The sequence below is a fragment of the Erythrolamprus reginae genome, chromosome 6 (genome assembly GCF_031021105.1).
Source record: "Erythrolamprus reginae isolate rEryReg1 chromosome 6, rEryReg1.hap1, whole genome shotgun sequence".
Taxonomy (NCBI): Eukaryota; Metazoa; Chordata; class Lepidosauria; order Squamata; family Dipsadidae; genus Erythrolamprus; species Erythrolamprus reginae.
The window spans coordinates 93,223,378-93,242,093 of NC_091955.1; the positions used below are offsets into that span (position 1 = coordinate 93,223,378).

Below are 18,716 nucleotides of genomic sequence, written 5' to 3' on the forward strand. Positions count from 1 at the left end.
TCTTTTTTCCCCCTTGGGCCATTTTTCACCCTCCAGAGGCTTCAGGGAAGTCTGTGGGTGAAAAATGGCCCAGCAGGCCAAACGGAACTTCAGAAAAATGAACTTCTGGGTTCCCCTTTCAGCTATTTTTCACCCTCCAGAGACTTCAGGGAAGTCTGAGGTAAAAAATGGCCAAATAGGCCAAATAGAAGTTCAGAAAAATGAGCTTCCAGTTTCCCCTTTCAGCTATTTTTCACCCTCCAGAGGCTTCAGGGAAGTCTGAGGTAAAAAAATGGTCCAATAGGCCAAATAGAAGTTCAGAAAAATGAGCTTCCAGTTTCCCCTTTCAGCTATTTTTCACCCTCCAGAGGCTTCAGGGAAGTCTGAGGTAAAAAAAAATGGCCCAATAGGCCAAATAGAAGTTCAGAAAAATGAGCTTCCAGTTTCCCCTTTCAGCTATTTTTCACCCTCCAGAGGCTTCAGGGAAGTCTGAGGTAAAAAATGGCCCAATAGGCCAAATAGAAGTTCAGAAAAATGAGCTTCCAGTTTCCCCTTTCAGCTATTTTTCACCCTCCAGAGGCTTCAGGGAAGTCTGAGGTAAAAAAATGGCCCAATAGGCCAAATAGAAGTTCAGAAAAATGAGCTTCCAGTTTCCCCTTTCAGCTATTTTTCACCCTCCAGAGGCTTCAGGGAAGTCTGAGGTAAAAAAAATGGCCCAATAGGCCAAATAGAAGTTCAGAAAAATGAGCTTCCAGTTTCCCCTTTCAGCTATTTTTCACCCTCCAGAGGCTTCAGGGAAGTCTGAGGTAAAAAATGGCCCAATAGGCCAAATAGAAGTTCAGAAAAATGAACTTCCGGGTTCCCCTTTGGGCCATTTTCTGCCTTCCAGAGGCTTCAGGAGACAATCTGTTCCTCTGGTTCCTCTGGTCGATTGTTCTCACTGTGAGGAAATTTCTCCTTTATTCCAGGTTGCTTCTCTGTTTGGTTAGTCTCCATCCATTGTTTCATATCTTATTCTTGTCTTTCTTATTCTTGTCTTTCCTTCTGGTACTTTGTGGCAGCCCCCAACTACTGGAATACTGCTGTCATGTCAACCCCAGCACTACTTTTCTCTAGACTACCCATACCCAAATCCTGCAACCATTCTTCATATTACATACAATCTCCTTCGGTCCAGAAAACTCACAATTTCTTCCTATAAAAGCTTGAGAAAATTCCCACAATTTCACACAAACCCATTATTTTTAGTTACTATCAGTGTGGACTTACCGCTGTGGCTGTTACCACACTCTGCAAATGCTGCACATTTTCAGTGTCCACTTTTCCCGACACCACAATTTCTGACCCTCCGAAATAATGTTGGAAGGTGCTCTGGGTTACGTCAGAAACCAAGCCTTCTGGGTAGTTGAATTCCAGGTTTTTGAGAAGCGGGGTAGAAACCTGGTTGTAGAATTTCTGTAAATTTAGAGAAAAAAAAGGTGCTCGATATTTACTTTTGAAAGACTGTCGTGCCCGATATGTGACAAACATCCTTTGTTGAGTAAAGGGTAAAGGTCACACATATATCCCATTTTCTAAGGAATATAATCCATTCACATTAAAATAGAATGAAAAAAGTAGAGGAAGTTTGGAGGAGTGTGTTCTGCTTTTTTCAGTCCATTTTGGCAGCTTTCTATGTTAAACTGGATAAAAGATAAACATCTGGGCAGCTGCCAAGAGTCAAAGCTAATTACCACATTCCTCAGTAAGATAACAGAGTGGTTAAAGCACCATTTAGAAACTAGGAGATGGTGAGTTCTAGTCCTACCTTAGGCATGCAAGCCAGTCGGGTGACTTTGGGCCAATCACCAGGAGGCAATGAGTTCTAGTCCAACCTTAAGGACAAAAATCAGCTGGCCAATCACCCGGAGACTGTAATTTCTAGTTCCATCTTAGGTATGGACTACTTTGGATCACCAGGAAATAATAAGTTTTAATTTCATTTTAGGCATAAAGGCAGAGTGGGGGACCCCCCCCCCCCCCAAAAGCTAAAAACAAGATAGCGATGCATGCGCAATGCCAGAAACTCGGCTTTTGCACCTGCTCAAAATATTTAAAAAATCCATTATTTTTAAATTAAAAAGTTGGTGGCACCCACAGTTCTGTGACATTATTATTATTATTATTATTATTATTATTATTATTATTATTATTTATTGGATTTGTATGCCGCCCTTCTCCGTGGACTCGGGACGGCTAACAACAGTGACAGAAACAGAATATAAAAATCCAATACTAAAAAAGCTAAAAACCCTTGTTATAAAACCAATCATACATACAAACATACCATGCATAAATTGTAGAAGCCTAGGGGAAAGATTATCTCAATTCCCCCATTCCTGACGGCCGAGGTAGGTTTTAAGGAGCTTACGAAAGGCAAGGATGGTGGGGGCTATTCTAATCTCTGGGGGGAGTTGGTTCCAGAGGGCCGGGGCTGCCACAGAGAAGGCTCTTCCCCTGGGCCCCGCCAACTGACATTGTTTAGTTGACGGGACCCGGAGAAGACCCACTCTGTGGGACCTAACTGGTCACTGGGATTCGTGCTGGAGACATCATCATGATGTCTCCAGCAAGTCGCTAATGGTTTGGGCGAACCGGTCTAAACTGGGAAGACCCCACCTCTGGTGGTGACCCTTATGGAGCTGTATGCAACAAAATTTCATTTTACTTTATTTTATTTTTAATTTTTTTTAATGCACAATACAAAACTGAAATCAAAAACAGATATGAAGAAAAAGGAAAAGAAAATACAAAAAAATGAAAAACGAAGAAATTTAGAATAACAAAAGTAAAATAAAGTAACAATTGGAGAGATATTTTGCTCTCTCCTTCCTTCCTTATTATATTTTGTAAATTTACAATATAATATTTAATTTGCAGATTACCATATCTATATTTTTCATGCTTTTTAATGTACAGTGTTCCCTCAATTTTCGCGGGGGATGCGTTCCGAGACCGCCCGCGAAAGTTGAATTTCCGCGAAGTAGAGATGCAGAAGTAAATACACTATTTTTGGCTATGAACAGTATCCCAAGCCTTCCCGTAACACTTTAAACCCCTAAACTGCAATTTCCCATTCCCTTAGCAACCTTTTAGATTATTACTCACCATGTTTCTTTATTAAAGTTTATTTAAAAAAATATTTATTAAAGGTGGACGAAAGTTTGGTGATGATATATGACATCATCGGGTGGGAAAAACCGTGGTATAGGGGAAAAAAACACAAAGTATTTTTTAATTAATATTTTTGAAAAACCATGGTATAGACTTTTCACGAAGTTCGAACCCGCGAAAATCAGGGGAATACTGTATTTCAATTAGTGTACATTCGAGTCTGCGGAGAGGGGCGGCATACAAATCTAATAAATAATAATAATAATAATAATAATAATAATAATAATAATAATAATAATAATAATAAAGTGACAATAAAAGGATTCTCAGTTCTCAGTTGGCCCAGCCTAAATGGGTTAAGCTAAAATACAGAAGCATATTTTAACATGCTTTAATATGCAGGTGGGAGAGTCACCTTCATTTGGGAAGAGGTCTCTTGATTCCCGAAGATCCTTTGCGCAGCTCCGTGGTTTTCAGTCGCCAGCCTCTTCAGAAAATCGTAGTCCACATCAAAGCCGATTCCGAGACAGAACAAAGAGATATCGTCCCGGTTGTGTTTCTTCACGTTTTTCTGAATTGTTGGCAGTTTTAGTTCTCCTGATAGGAGGAGAAAAGACCAAAATGAAGGCGGCCTTCCAGGATTGGCCTCTTAATTCAGAGGTCTCCAACTGTGGCTACGTTAAGATGTGTGGACTTCAACTCCCAGAATTCCCCAGGCAGCAATGCTTTCAGGCTTAAGGATTAGACATTGAAACATTGGAACATCATCTTTCGGCTGTGGCGAGGAGGGCGTTTGCCCAGGTTCACCTGGTGCACCAGTTGCGGCCCTATTTGGACAGGGAGTCTCTGCTCACAGTCACTCATGCCCTCATCACCTCGAGGTTCGACTACTGCAACGCTCTCTACATGGGGCTACCTCTGAAAAGTGTTCGGAAACTTCAGATCGTGCAGAATGCGGCCGCGAGAGCCATCGTGGGGCTTTCTAGATTCGCCCATGTTTCTGCAACACTCCATGGCCTACACTGGCTGCCGATCAGTTTCCGCTCACAATTCAAAGTATTGGTAATGACCTTTAAAGCCCTACATGACATTGGGCCAGAATACATCCGAAACCGCCTTCTACCGCACGAATCCCAGCGGCCGATAACGTCCCACAGAGTTGGCCTTCTCCGGGTCCCGTCGACCAAACAATGTCGTTTGGCGGGCCCCAGGGGAAGAGACTTCTCTATGGCGGCCCCGGCCCTCTGGAATCAGCTCCCCTCAGAGATTAGAACGGCCCCCACCCTCCTTGTCTTTCACAAACTTCTTAAGACCCACCTTCATCGCCAGGCATGGGGGAGTTAAGTTATTCTTTCCCCCTAGGCCACTACAAGTTATGCATGGTATGTTTGTGTGTATGTTTGGTTTTTTATAATAAGGGTTTTTAGTTGTTTTATTAAATTGGATTGTTACATGTTGTTTTACCATTGTTGTTAGCCGCCCCGAGTCTGCGGAGAGGGGCGGCATACAAATCCAATAAATAAATAAATAAATTAGAATTCCCCATCGCCTGGTTTCTAGGCAGTACCTGTGGTGGCTCGCCAGTGGCCCATGCAGCTGATAGCAGATCCTGTTCAAGAGGAAACTGACTTGGTAATATGCCTGTGGCCTGTTCAGCTGGCACCCAAGTCGCATAGTGGGAAGGATGGTGAGGATTCAGTGCCAGAGGCAGAGGTTCAACCAAGGCTTTCTGAACCTCCAGCACCTCATAGTAGTGCTGAGGAAGAAGAGGTTTCTCCTCTTCTTGATGTCAGAGTGCGCAGAGCTCCCAAGAGACAGGAATGGTTATTCCAGAGGAGATTTCCTCAGGAGCAAGACTGGGGACTAATTGGTCACTCCCCTAGTCTACTTAAGAGCAGTAGAGGCAGCTGAACGGCTGCAGGAAACAATAGTTTATCTGTCATGAATTGTCTTGTGAATCCCTGCTTCTCTGCTTCAGATTTCTCCTGGGCATTTTACCAAGACTTTGGAAATTATGTAAGATAGCAAGCATTGCTTTTGAGTTAAGGGTAGACTGTTTGAAATTATGCCCGCTGCAAATGAAGATTAATTAGCAGCTGACCTTTCGCAACAAAGGATTGCTTTTTGATTTGAGTGTGTGTCTCCACTGTTAAGCCAGTTATTAGCAGTGGTTCATTGCTAAAATTTCTGGTGCCTACCCCTTTACTGAATTTGCAGAAATTCTAAAACCAGATATCTTTAAAAAAAAAAAACCATTGAATTCAACTATCCTGAAGGATTGGTATCTGACATAACCCAGAGAACCTTCCAGAATTATTTTGGAAGATCAGAGAGATTAGAAACAGCAATGCTGGCTCAGGAGTTGAAGCCCACAAGTCTTAACATTGCCAAGGTTGGACAACCTTGTCTTGAAATCATTCAGGGGCAAAAGAGGAGGAATAAAACAAGCTGTTCCAATGACAATTTCTCACACATTTCTTGAAAACCTGAATGTCCAGATCTTACCAACAGTTGGGTCTCCATCCGAAACCAATACAATCATGGAGACAGAATTTGGATCCAACATCCCCAAAGCGTTGGCTTCATTTAAAATAAACATAGCCCGGAGAAGGGCATCGTTGATGTTGGTTCCTATTAAAAATAATAATAAAAAGTGACAAGAAAGTTTTTTAAAATGTCATGTTATTGTATGTCCATTGTTTATTTTTGATGAATGAAGGCAGAAGAATGAAAGGAAGAGAAAGAAGAGGAGGAAAAGGGGAGGAGGAGGAAAAGGCGAAGGAGGAGAAAAAGAGGAAGAAGAGGAGAAAGGGGAGAGAAGGAGGAGGAGGGGGATTGAGAAGGAGAAGGAGAGGAAGAAGAGGAAGAGGAGGAGGAGGAGGAGAAGGGAGGAGGAAGAGGAGGAAAAGGAGAAGGAGGAGAAAAAGAGGAAGAAGAGGAAGAGGAGGAGAAAGGGGAGAGAAGGAGGAGGAGGGGATGAGAAGGAGAAGGAGAGGAAGAAGAGGAAGAGGAGGAGGAGAAGGAGAAAAAGATGAAGAAGAGGAGAAGGGGAAGGAGTGGTAAAGGAGGAAAAGAAAGAGGGGAAGGAGAAAGAGAAGGACAGGAAGGGGAAGAAGAAGAGGAGAGGGGGAAGGAGACAGAGAGGAAGAGGAGGAAAAGGAAGAGTAAGAGGAGAAGGACAAAAGGAAGGAGAGGGAGAGGAGGAAGAGGAAGAGGAGAAAGAGAAGAATAGGAGAAGAAGGAGAAGAGAAAGAGGAGAGGGAGTGGAAGAAGAAGAGAAGGAGAAGGAGAGGAGGAAGAGGAGGAGGAGGAGACAATAAAAGGAAGAAGAGACAGTATGGCTTAGTAAGATAGATGATCCCAGTTATACACACTGAGCAAATAAGAGGAATGTTTTCATTGGGGTCAATAACTTCTCCCAAAGTTTGAATCTTCTTTCCAGGATTCTTTGAGGAAAACCAGGGGGACACTTAATACAAAAGCAACCAAAGTCTTTTTTAATGCAGTGGATCCTTGTGTACCCCAAATTAGGTAACCTTCCCAAATGGGGAGTGGGGCTCTTTTTTACAAATCCTTACGATCCCTTGGGGTTCCACTCACCTCCATTGGGGTGGATTCCTTCAACGTACTTCTTGGCTGCCTCTGTCTGGATTTTGGAGGCTTGGACTAAACTGTCCCTCCAGCACCGGACGTTGTGGTTGAAATCCAAGATAGAAAACTGGTCATTGGATCGGAGGTCCCCCAAGATGGTCGTCATAGCTTCGACGGTCTGAAACGTCAAATAAAAATCAGAGAAAAGGGTGTTAAGCTTCTGCGCCTCAGTCTCCTTCATTGGAAACACGATGTCATGGTCTGCTCGCCATTAGTCGTGGGCCCAAAAGACTCAGAGACAGTGGAGGCCTGGTACAAGCCTCCCGTATTCCTGGTACCCAAGATTGACAGCCAGGAGGACGTGGTGTCAAAGAATGAAGAGCAACCAGGACCTTCTGCACCTCCTGAGATGAACGACTTAGGAGGAGAGGAGGAGCATCTTCTGGATGCTAGGGTTCGCAGGGTATCTAGGAGGCATGAGTGGTTACTTAGGAGGAGGTTTAGTCATGAGTAGCACTGCTGACTAATGGGCCACACCCTCAGGGTATTTAAGATGGTGTAACATGCTGCTTCTGCGCAGAGAACAACATGGTTCATTTCTAGCATCTAGTTTCTAGTTCTGGTTTTTGTCGATTTGTGATTTAAAGAGATACATTCTTGGCTTTCAAGAAACTCCAGGCTTCCAGCTAACTTCTGAATGTCTCTGCTTCCGAGTATTATTCCAGCCGGGTAATTATTGTCCCGCTTATCTCTTTCTGGGACTATAGCCAGCAGATAAGACTCTATAATCATCACAGCGAAGCCATTAAAAGACTTTAGTTTCATTCTGAAAAGACTTTAACTGCAAAGATTATTTATTTTATTTATTTAATTTGACTTCGAAGCTGCCCAATCCCGAAGGACTCAGGGCGGATTACAACAATGTAAATGATAAACAACAATAAAAAGAAGTCAAGAAAAAAACAGTCTAAATTCTAAGACCCTAATTAAAACTTGTAAAAATAATTCAGCAACACGCGTACTTGCCATTCATACGAATTCATGCACACGGTCAAGCTAGTGGTTGATTTAGGACCCCCAGGCTTGCCGGCATAGCCAGGTCTTCATGGCTTTATGCAAAGCCAGCAAGGTGGGAGCAGTATGGACATCAGGGGGGAGTTCATTCCATCGAGCCGGGGCAGCAACAGAGAAGGCCCTCCCCTACAGTCCCACCAACCTGCATTGTTTAGCTCATGGGACCTGGAGGAGGCCGACTCTGTGAGCTCTTATTGGTCTCTGGGAGGTGAAGGCAAACAGCCCTCCCCCAGTGGGCCGACCTCTAGGGAGGCACAGGGTGCCATAATTGCCACATCAAAATGAAGCAACGGAGAAAATTTTCTCAATGAGATGACCTCGATTGAATCAAGATCGCTCCTTTTATTGTATTTCACTTTTCCTGACATGTGGTACAGAATAACCAATTCGCGAACGCCACATACATTAAGCCATCCCCCAACTACCATTCACTCATGCGCTGTATAAGGCAACCTCCTCGTGACTTCCCTATAGATAATTAATGGAAGCTCCATTCATTGCCTTTTCCTGGATTGTGTGTTTACTGATGATTAGCAAAGGAATGAGAGTAAGGCATATATTTCCTTATATGGAAGTTAGTTATACGTTATCTTCATGCTGTATATCAAGTTAATTATTTTCCACGTGGTCATGGATTCTGCAGCTTGCTTACTCAGCCTGGACTTTGCTGCCTTTCCATAGAGGAAGAATAAGGTTTATACAGCATCCACTAGGCTAAAACATCACCCTTCAGCAATATTCTATCCCAAGTTTCAGTGCCTAAGAACCTATGATTACAACAGGGAGGTATGTGGCAGGAGATGGTCCCGTAAATAATCTGGCCCTGAGCCATATAGGGCTTTATAGGTAATAACCAACACCTTGAATACTTCTTGTAGATAGTAAAATCCTTTATTATTTAAACCCAATAGTGTGCATCTGATTTCTGGGGGGCTCGGTGCTGGGACAGAACACATGGTTGCTTTTATGATCCCTGCTGAAAGTGATGTGGAGAAATGCAGAATGGAGGAATCATCGGTGAAGATAACCTCAAAATTATAGCACAGGTGTGTCATTGTGTGCTAGGAGCAGGGGAAGTCAGGTGTGCATGCATGGGGGACCACATGGAATTATGGGTGGGGGCACCTGGGTGTGTGATTCCGCCCACGCTCCCACCCTTGTGGCACACGGACTAAATAGGTTTCGCCATCACTGATCTAGACGTTACCTGCAGGAGTTTCAACCCTTCCTGGGCCTTTGCACTCACCTGTTTCATTTTGATCCCCCACATGGAGCCGCTGACATCAATGACAAACAGGATGTTTTTCGGCAGGGGATCCAAGTCATCCGGAGCGAAGTAGTGGACAAAATACCCATTGAAGATCTGGGGAAACAAAGGGACAAGGACAGAGTTTCCTTACCAAAGGAATTTCGAAAAGAACCATAAAAAGTGGAGTTTTCTGCAGAAAAGAATCCTTCACTTCTGTCTGTATCAGAGGTGGGCTGCTCCCGGTTTGCACCGGTTCGCCCAAACTGGTAGTGACTTGCTGGTGATGTCATGAGGATGTCACAGGACTGGTTCGGTCAGTGCCAGTCTGTGGGCGTCACCAACTTTGTTTAAATTTATTTTTTGCGAATTGTTTTCCCCGATTATTATTATTTTTTGGGGGTGTGGATTTTTTCCAGGCTTTTTTTCCTTCTGCGCAGAAGTCCGGTTCCTGGCACAGGGCAAGCATCACCATCTTGGTTTGGGATTTTTTTATTTTGGGGACTTTTTTACGTGTGAAGTGTGCATGCGCCAATGCGGCACAGGAGGAAACAAACCAGCAGTGAGGTAAGTTAGAACTGACTCCTAGTCTGTATTTGATTTCCTTCCTCCATTCCCTGCTTCCCTCTCTCCTTCTTTCCCCCTCCCCCCTTCTTCCTTCCCTCCCTCCTTCTTTTCCTCTTTCCTTCCTTTTCTTCTCCCTCTTTGCTTCCTTTCCTGCTTCTCTGCCTTTTCCCTTCCTTTTCTCCCTCCATCCCTCCACCTCCTCCCTCCTTCCTTTCCTCTTTTGCTCCCTCCTTCCCGCCTTCCCCCTCCCTCTCCTCTTTCCCTCCCTCCCCCTCCTTCCTTTCCTCCTCCTTTCCCCTCTCCTTCCTTCCTTCCATTGTTCCTTCCCTTCCTTCCTTTCCTCTTTCCTTCCTTTTCTCCCTCCTTCCTTCCCCTGCAATTCCCCTCCTCCCTTCCCCCCTCCCTTTTCCCTTTCCCTCCCACCCCTTCCTTCTTTTCCTCCTTCTTTCCCCTGCAATCCCTCCTCCTTCCTTCTTTCCCCCCTTCCCTCCTTTCCCTCCTTCCCTCCTTTCCCTCCTTCCTTTCCTTCTTCCTTCCTTCCCTCCCCCTCCTTCCTTCCCTGTCCCTCCCCTTTCCTCCCTCCCTGTCTCCCTCCTTGTGAATGACTTCTTTAAAAAAATTCTCAGAATGGTAGCTGGGGGACGGCCAGTGAAGGGCTAACAAAAATTTTACTACCACCCAGTGGACGTGGCTTATGCAGGACGCTCTGCATTTTCTTTCAACATCTTTCAGTGCAAATTGAGTGCTCTGGGGTGGAACTCCATTTTCGCTACCCCAGTGCATTCCTCCCCCATCCAGGCAGCAGCCCATCCCTGGGGACAGCACTTAAAATAATGGTCAGCTACTTGTGACACCAATTACGGGCCTCCTCCCCTGGGCCTTGCATCTCTCGGCCTATCCCTGGTGCAGATCTCCCTGGATCCTCCTCTCCCGATCCAAGCCCTCAAGGCCTTTGGCCACGTACCTCCAACTCTCCAGCTTTGGCATCCCTCTTGACATCATAGGTCACCACAAGGTTGCCCTCCACAGCTGTGCTGGTGCAATTGGAGCACTTCCGTTGCTGGGCCAGGCTTGGTTTGAAGGAGACGTGGGCCTTCAAGGGCAAAAGAGGACAGATAAAGTAAGACAGGGATTTAAGAGCACCTTAGTTTGGGGACTGTTTTTTTCCACTCGCGGATGTCCTTCTGGCAGCAAAAAATGCTGGTTTCTTTGCTTCCGCACATGCCTAGAAAGCTTAGAACTAAGACACCTTAAACAAGATCTAAGTATTGCCCACAAGATCATATGCTACAACGTCCTGCCTGTCGGCGACTACTTCAGCTTCAACCACAACAACACAAGAGCACACAACAGATTTAAATTTAATATTAACCGCTCCAAACTTGACTGTAAAAAATATGACTTCAGTAACCGAGTTGTCGAAGCGTGGAACTCATTACAGGGCTCCATAGTGTCATCCCCTAACCCCCAACACTTTACCCTTAGATTATCTACAGTTGACCTATCCAGATTCCTAAGAGGTCAGTAAGGGGCAAGTACAAGTGCACTAGAGTGCCTTCCGTCCCCTGTCCTATTGCTCTCCTATATCTCCTCTACCTTTCTTCTATTCCTATGTCTCTTCTTCTATTCTTTCATTGATATCTTCTATTACTATACCTTCTTTTCTATTATTTCTTAGATATATTTTACTATGAGTATCTCCTCTATAACCTTCATCATATATTTTACTATGTGTATATATATATATATATATATATAGCCACTAAAACTCTCATTGTGTGTTGGACAAAATAAATAAATAAATAAAATAAATAAATATAGGAATCTGAAGCTCAGCTGACCTTTTAAGCCATCCCTGCTAAGTAGAACACTGGAGGCGTGGAAATTAGCGGTGCTGCGTGAATCCGCTGAGCGAGAAAGAAGGAAATATATAGGACAGGATAACGCAGTGGCGGGTGGGCGGAGCCAGTCATGGGCTGCCAAAAATTTTACTGCCACACTGTGAGTGTGGCTTATTTTGTGGGTGTGGCTTGATGGTCATGTGACTGGGCAGGAGTGGCTTGTCGGCCATGTGACCAGGTGGGCGTGGCTTGACAATCATGTGACCAGGGTTGGCTCAAAGGTCATGCGACTGGGTGGGAGTGGCTTACCGACCAAGATAAGTTTTGAAATAGGTGCTGGGACTCTTTGTCAGTTGATTAAGTCCCATTATTTAAATAGCCACAAAAAGGACAAATGATGGACAGCATTGTTTGTTGAGGAGCACAGTCACATTTGAAGGTTTTGTATAACAGATCAGGCAAGTAGCTCAATTTTCTTTCATGGCTATAAAAGTTCAGTTCTAGATGATGATTAAAATGATTAAAGCATTTAGGAGTAAAAACATACTATTTCATTATTTACTATTTTAAAAACAGTTTCATTTATTTTATTTATTTATTTTGTCCAATACACAATGAGGGTTTTAGTGGGTATATACACATAGTAAAATACATGATGAAGGTTACAGAGGAGATACTCATAGTAAAATATATCTATGAAATAATAGAAAACAAGATATAGTAATAGAACATATCAGTGAAAGAATAGAAGAAGAGATAGAGGAATAGAAGAATAGTATGAGGATCATACTAAGGTACCAGAGATGGAAGGACAATTAAAAAAAACTATTAAGTATTCAATAAATAGTGCACAAACTTACTACACCTACTGTGTTTTCCCCCCTAGGGGAAGCAGCCCATTATTGGGTGGGACCATCTGATCGACAGAACTACCAGTTTGCCCAAACGGGTAGCAGCCCAACAGCGTCTAGTAGGAATAGCCAAAGGTTGGTTTTTCTTTCCCTCGAAGAATAATTCATCTCACCTTTTTCTCTCCTTTGTTGACGGTAGTTGCGGAGGTGAGCTGCTCGTCAAAGATGTCAGGAACATGGACAAAACTAATCCCCTGTGGTTCAATGATGTGGACGTTAACCTGTGGCCGTGGGATAGAAGAGAGATGAGAATAGAAGGACAGAAAAACAGAAGAATGACAAGATCTCTACTGGAGGGTCTTTTTTCTGAAGGTAAACCTCGCCCTATAAATATAAGGGGACCTGGGATTTTCCCCATAAGTACATTACAGCTGTACATCAAGGCACCCACGTGACCAACCTGTGTTTACAATGGAAGGAAGAGAGGGAGGGATGGAGGGAAGGAGGGGGCTCAGAGAAGAAGAAGGAGGAAGAGGAGAAGGAGGAGAGAAAGAAGGAAGGAGAAGGATAAGAAAAAGGAAGGAGAAGGACAAGAAGGAAGGAAGGGAAAGAAAGAAAGGAAGGGAAGGAGGGAGGGAGGGAAGAAGGAAGAAAGAAAAGAAGGAGAAAAAGAAAGGAGGAAGAAGAAGGAAGGACAAGGACAAGAAGGAAGGAAGAAAAAGGAAGGAAGGAGAAGAAAGAAAAGAAGGAAGGGGAGGGAGAGAGGAAGGTGGGGGCTTGGAGAAGGAGGAAGAGGAGGAAGAGGAGGAAGAGGAGGAGGAGACAAGGAAGGATGGAGAAGAAGAAGGAAGAAGGAAAGAGAAGGATAACGGATGGAAGGAGAGGAAAGGGAAGGAGGGAGAGAGGAAGGGAGGGAGGAAAGAAGAGGAGGGAGGAAGGAGAGAGGGTCTTGGAGAAGAAGGAGGAGGAGGAGACAAGGAGGGTGGGTGGAAGGAAGGAAGGAAGGAAGGAAGGAAGGAAGGAAGGAAGGAAGGAAGGAAGGAAGGAAGGAAGGAAGGACCCAAGTAGCACAGTCGTTAGAATGAAGTATTGCAGACAATCTCTGCCCACTGCCAGGCATTCAATCCTGATTTTAAAACCTTATTTTTTGCAGCAGTTGTTAAGTGAACATTACGGTTGTCGTGTGAATGTGATGATTGTTGGTGAATGCCACAGCCATTAAATAAGTCCATTTAAGGTGGGGTCTCTCTAGGAATCTCCTGGGAGGAAACATGGCCGGAAAAGGTGGGGAGAAGCCTCTGTGGGGCATCTCTAGGAATCACCTGGGAGGAAACAGGGCCTCCACCCTCCCTGTGGTTTCCCCAATCGCACACTTTATTTGCTTTTACATTGATTCCTATGGGAAAAATTGTTTCTTCTTACAAACTTTTCTACTTAAGAACCTGGTCACGGAACGAATTAAGTTCATAAGTAGAGGTACCACTGTACATTTTAAGTGAAAGCTTGTTAAGCTGTAGGCCCAAAGCTCCTGCTGAATCTCTGGTAGAAATAGTCAGAGAAAATGTTTAAATGGCTAAAAGTCATATTTCCCACCAACCATTCTAGCCAATTTTTCTTCTTCTTTTTACCTCCAAATGTTTGGTTAGCTTCCCTGGGTGCACTGGGATAATATGTTCATAAGTTGATAATTTCCTCCGGATGGACTCTTGGTAATGAATTTCAAACTGGACTTTGGTTCCGCTTGGGACGTTGAGTTCGGCTTTGAAGTTCTCCATGTCAAAAGCATTGCTCCTGTATTAAAGACACAAACGATTATCCTTATGTCAAGGTTCCAGGTAACATGCAAACTAAATCAGAGTCCAAGTCATAGTACAGGTAGTCCCCGAATTACGACTTTGATCCGTTCCTACAGGGCGTCATAAGCTAAATTTCCATGTAAGTCAGAATATTCCAATTTACACGAACGGAGGCGGTGGCAGTAGCGGCGGCGGCAGCTTCAAGGGACCACAGCCGGTCTTTATTGGCGCTGTGTTGCTGCAGCCTCTGAGGCTGCCACCGCCACCTCGGTTCAGGCAAGGGGGTCTCCGTGGTGGGCGGCCTCGGAGGCTGCAGCAACTCAGCGCCGAGGAGGACTGGCAGTGGGTCCCTTGAAGCCGTTGCCGCCACCGCCTCCATTCAAGTGATGGGGTCTGCGTGGGGTCTCCAAAGCTGCCGCCGCCACCACCACCACCACCCACCACAGAGATCCCCTCACCCGAACGGTGGTGCGATGGCGGCTTTGAAGGAGTTTCCGGTCCTCTGCAGGCGGGTGGAGTGGGCAGAGCCTCACACACACCAGCTCGGTAAGCCCCGCCGTCCGAGGGGGAGGATAGGGCCGAGCCACCCAACCTTCCCACAAATTCGCTTGGGAGGCCTTACTGTCCCCGGGTCATCGTAACGACGAAACATCATAAGTCGGGGATGACGTAACCCGGGGACTACTTGTACAGTGGTACCTCTACCTAAGAACACCTCTACTTATGAACTTTTCTAGATACAAACTGGGTGTTCAAGATTTTTCTGCCTCTTCTCACGAACCATTTTCCACTTACGAACCCCCTCCTCAGGGAGGAAACAGGGCTGGAAAAGGCAGGGAGAAGCCCCCCGTGGGGCCTCCTGGGAGGAAACAGGGCCTCCATCCTCCCTGTGGTTTCCCCAATCACACGCATTATTTGCTTTTACATTGATTCCTATGGGAAAAATTGCTTCTTCTTACGAACCTTTCTACTTAAGAACATGGTGGCGGAATGAATTAAGTTCGTAAGTAGAGGGACCACTGTATTTCTTTGCCCAAAGCACAGCTGCCCAGCTGTGTTTTGGGCTGATTCCAGCTACTGAACATGTGCAGAAGTCAAATTCCATGAGGGTGCATGCACGAAACATCGCCAGGTGGACCAGTAGTAAATGTATGTTGAACCCGCCCCTGGTCCAGAGGTGCTGCTGCGTATTTCTTCCTTACTTTGTCCTCCCTACAGCGGGACCAAGGGAGCAGAGGAACATCTGGTTACTGCACCCAGGGTTACCTACCTGAGGATGGCAGCAGCTTTGCCTTTGGCCCTCGCCTGGGCAAACTGACTTCGAGCGGCCGATTTTTCCTTGATTGAACTGGTAAAAGTGATACCGTTGAAGTTCCTGTAGGACAGGAAAGAAGCAAAAACAACAATCAGCCACTTGTGAGATGGGCAGCTATAAGAACAGAACAGATCAAGGGATGGAATTAGGAATAGAATATTCCTAACATACCATATAGTATATGGTATGGTACAGTGTGGTATGTTATGGGGGGAGGAGAGGGGAGGATGCAAAATAGAATAGAACAGAATAGAATATAGAGGAGGAATAGAATAGTATAGAGTAGAATAGAACATTGAGTAGAGTAGAATATAATATAATAGAATAGAATATAGAGGAGGAATAGAATAGAGTAGAATAGAATATTGAGTAGAAAAGAGTAGAGTAGAGTAGAATAGAATAGAAGATGGGGAAGAACAGAGGAGAGGAGGGGAAGGGAGAAGAGAAGATAGTAGAAGAGAAGGGAATATAGAAGGAGACTATAGTAGCAGAGAAGAAGAGGAGAGGAGGGGAGGGGAAGGGAAGGGAGGAGAGAAGAGAAGAGAAGATAGTAGAAGAGAAGGGAAGGGAATATAGAAGGAGACTATAGTAGCGGAGAAGAAGAGGAGAGGAGGGGAGGGGAAGGTAAGGGAGGAGAGAAGCGAAGCGAAGCGAAGCGAAGAGAAGAGAAGATAGTAGAAGAGAAGGGAAGGGAATATAGAAGGAGACTATAGTAGCGGAGAAGAAGAGGAGAGGAGGGGAGGGGAAGGGAAGGGAAGGGAAGGGAGGAGAGAAGAGAAGAGAAGAGAAGAGAAGAGAAGAGAAGAGAAGATAGTAGAAGAGAAGGGAATATAGAAGGAGACTATAGTAGCAGAGAAGAAGAGGAGAGGAGGGGAGGGGAAGGGAAGGGAGGAGAGAAGAGAAGAGAAGATAGTACAAGAGAAGGGAAGGGAATATAGAAGGAGACTATAGTAGCGGAGAAGAAGAGGAGGGGAGGGGAAGGGAAGGGGGGAGAGAAGAGAAGAGAAGAGAAGATAGTAGAAGAGAAGGGAATATAGAAGGAGACTATAGTAGCAGAGAAGAAGAGGAGAGGAGGGGAGGGGAGGGGAAGGGAGGAGAGAAGAGAAGAGAAGAGAAGATAGTAGAAGAGAAGGGAAGGGAATATAGAAGGAGACTATAGTAGCGGAGAAGAAGAGGAGAGGAGGGGAGGGGAAGGGAAGGGAAGGGAGGAGAGAAGAGAAGAGAAGAGAAGAGAAGAGAAGAGAAGAGAAGAGAAGAGAAGAGAAGAGAAGATAGTAGAAGAGAAGGGAAGGGAATATAGAAGGAGACTATAGTAGCGGAGAAGAAGAGGAGAGGAGGGGAGGGGAGGGGAAGGGAAGGGAAGGGAGGAGAGAAGAGAAGAGAAGAGAAGAGAAGAGAAGAGAAGAGAAGATAGTAGAAGAGAAGGGAATATAGAAGGAGACTATAGTAGCGGAGAAGAAGAGGAGAGGAGGGGAGGGGAAGGGAAGGGAAGAGAGAAGAGAAGAGAAGAGAAGAGAAGAGAAGAGAAGATAGTAGAAGAGAAGGGAATATAGAAGGAGACTATAGTAGCAGAGAAGAAGAGGAGAGGAGGGGAGGGGAAGGGAGGAGAGAAGAGAAGAGAAGAGAAGATAGTGGAAGAGAAGGGAAGGGAATATAGAAGGAGACTATAGTAGCAGAGAAGAAGAGGAGAGGAGGGGAGGGGAAGGGAAGGGAAGGGAGGAGAGAAGAGAAGAGAAGAGAAGAGAAGAGAAGAGAAGAGAAGAGAAGATAGTAGAAGAGAAGGGAAGGGAATATAGAAGGAGACTATAGTAGCGGAGAAAAAGAGGAGAGGAGGGGAGGGGAGGGAGAGGAGAGAAGATAGTAGAAGGGAAGGGAAGGGAATATAGGAGAAGGAGAGCAGAATATAGTAGGGGAGAAGAAAAGAAGAGAAAGAGAATTAGCAGTGGGTTGACCTGGTTTTAAGAACTGGTAGCATTGGCAGTAGGAAACTCTTCCCACATACTTCTACGCATGCTCTGCAAACCAGTAGTAAAGGGTTTTAGAATCCATTACTGGAGGTAATATAAGAGGAGAGGAGAGGAAAGGGGAGGAGAGAGAAGGGGAGAGAAGGGAAGGGGAACAAAATGGAACAATATGGAATGGAATGGAATAGAAAATGGAATATAGAATAGAACAGAATATAGAATAGAATAGAATAGAATAGAACAGAACAGAACAGATCAGATCAGAATAGAATAGAATGTAGCGCAATACTGCACAATGTAGCACAGCGCAATGCAATGCAACACAACACACTATGTCTGGTCAACCTGGGAAGCCCGACATCAATCTTTGCAAGGAGAAAAGTACAAATCTCCAACCCGTTGGGCCTAGGGTGAGCCTATGCAGCCTACGAGAAAATTAAGTGGATGAACCTACCGGTAGTTTTGGTCCAACTTACATAGTAAAGTTGTGGATAAAGGCCCCTTTGGGGACCTGGACGTCAAAGGCCAGATTCTGCGGGCGTTTGGCTCTGTTTTCCACTGTGGTCTGCACCATCGTGTTGGCCATGCGGGACGTGATGGTGGACTGGATCTTGTAGCTGTGGAGGAGGATTTTGTCCTCCCCGAGAAGCTGAAAATATGAAAACAAGGCAGGAAAGATCAACAAAGGAAAAGCTGGGATTCCAAAGAGTCCCAGGAATATCCCTACCCTGGAAATTTTATTGTTGCCATCCTTACAAACTTTTCTACTTAAGAACCTGGTCACAGAACGAATTAAGTTCGTAAGTAGAGGTACCACTCTATATAACTCTGTTAGAAATATTGTATAGGTAATCATAGCTTAACTAACCCAGGTCACCAACACAATGAGTAGAGTAGAATATGGAATGGAATAGAATAGAGCAGTGATGCCAAACTGTTTTTTTCTTGGGCGCCAAAAGAGCATACGCCCTCGCTATCACACATGTGTGAGTGCCCACACCCATGATTCAATGCCTGGGGAGGGCAAAAACAGCTTCCCCCGCCCTCTGGAGGCCCCCTGGAGGTCCTCTGGAGGCCTCCTGGTGGTCCTCTGGAGGCCCCCTGGAGGCCCCCTGGAGGTCCTCTGGAGGCCTCCTGGTGGTCCTCTGGAGGCCTCCTGGTGGTCCTCTGGAGGCCCCCTGGAGGTCCTCTGGAGGCTCCCTGGAGGCCCCCTGGAGGTCCCCTGGAGGCCCCCTGGAGGTCCCCTGGAGGCCCCCTGGAGGCCCCCTGGAGGTCCCCTGGAGGCCCCCTGGAGGTCCCCTGGAGGCCCCCTGGAGGTCCCCTGGAGGCCCCCTGGAGG

The 18,716-nt window shown here is 45.4% G+C and overlaps 1 protein-coding gene across 1 annotated transcript in view; it reads right to left on the reverse strand.

The window, feature by feature from the left end:
• ITIH2 (inter-alpha-trypsin inhibitor heavy chain 2) overlaps window positions 1–18,716 on the reverse strand; it is a 41,541-nt gene that overhangs the window by 14,917 nt on the left and 7,908 nt on the right. Inside the window, exons 4-13 of the mRNA XM_070754449.1 lie at window positions 17,854–18,026; window positions 15,369–15,473; window positions 13,931–14,093; window positions 12,476–12,583; window positions 10,575–10,703; window positions 9,044–9,160; window positions 6,733–6,901; window positions 5,638–5,763; window positions 3,548–3,729; window positions 1,249–1,434 (exon numbers count right to left, since the gene is read on the reverse strand). Of these exons, the coding sequence (XP_070610550.1) occupies window positions 1,249–1,434; window positions 3,548–3,729; window positions 5,638–5,763; window positions 6,733–6,901; window positions 9,044–9,160; window positions 10,575–10,703; window positions 12,476–12,583; window positions 13,931–14,093; window positions 15,369–15,473; window positions 17,854–18,026 (1,458 nt within the window). The remainder of the gene's footprint in view (window positions 1–1,248; window positions 1,435–3,547; window positions 3,730–5,637; window positions 5,764–6,732; window positions 6,902–9,043; window positions 9,161–10,574; window positions 10,704–12,475; window positions 12,584–13,930; window positions 14,094–15,368; window positions 15,474–17,853; window positions 18,027–18,716) is intronic.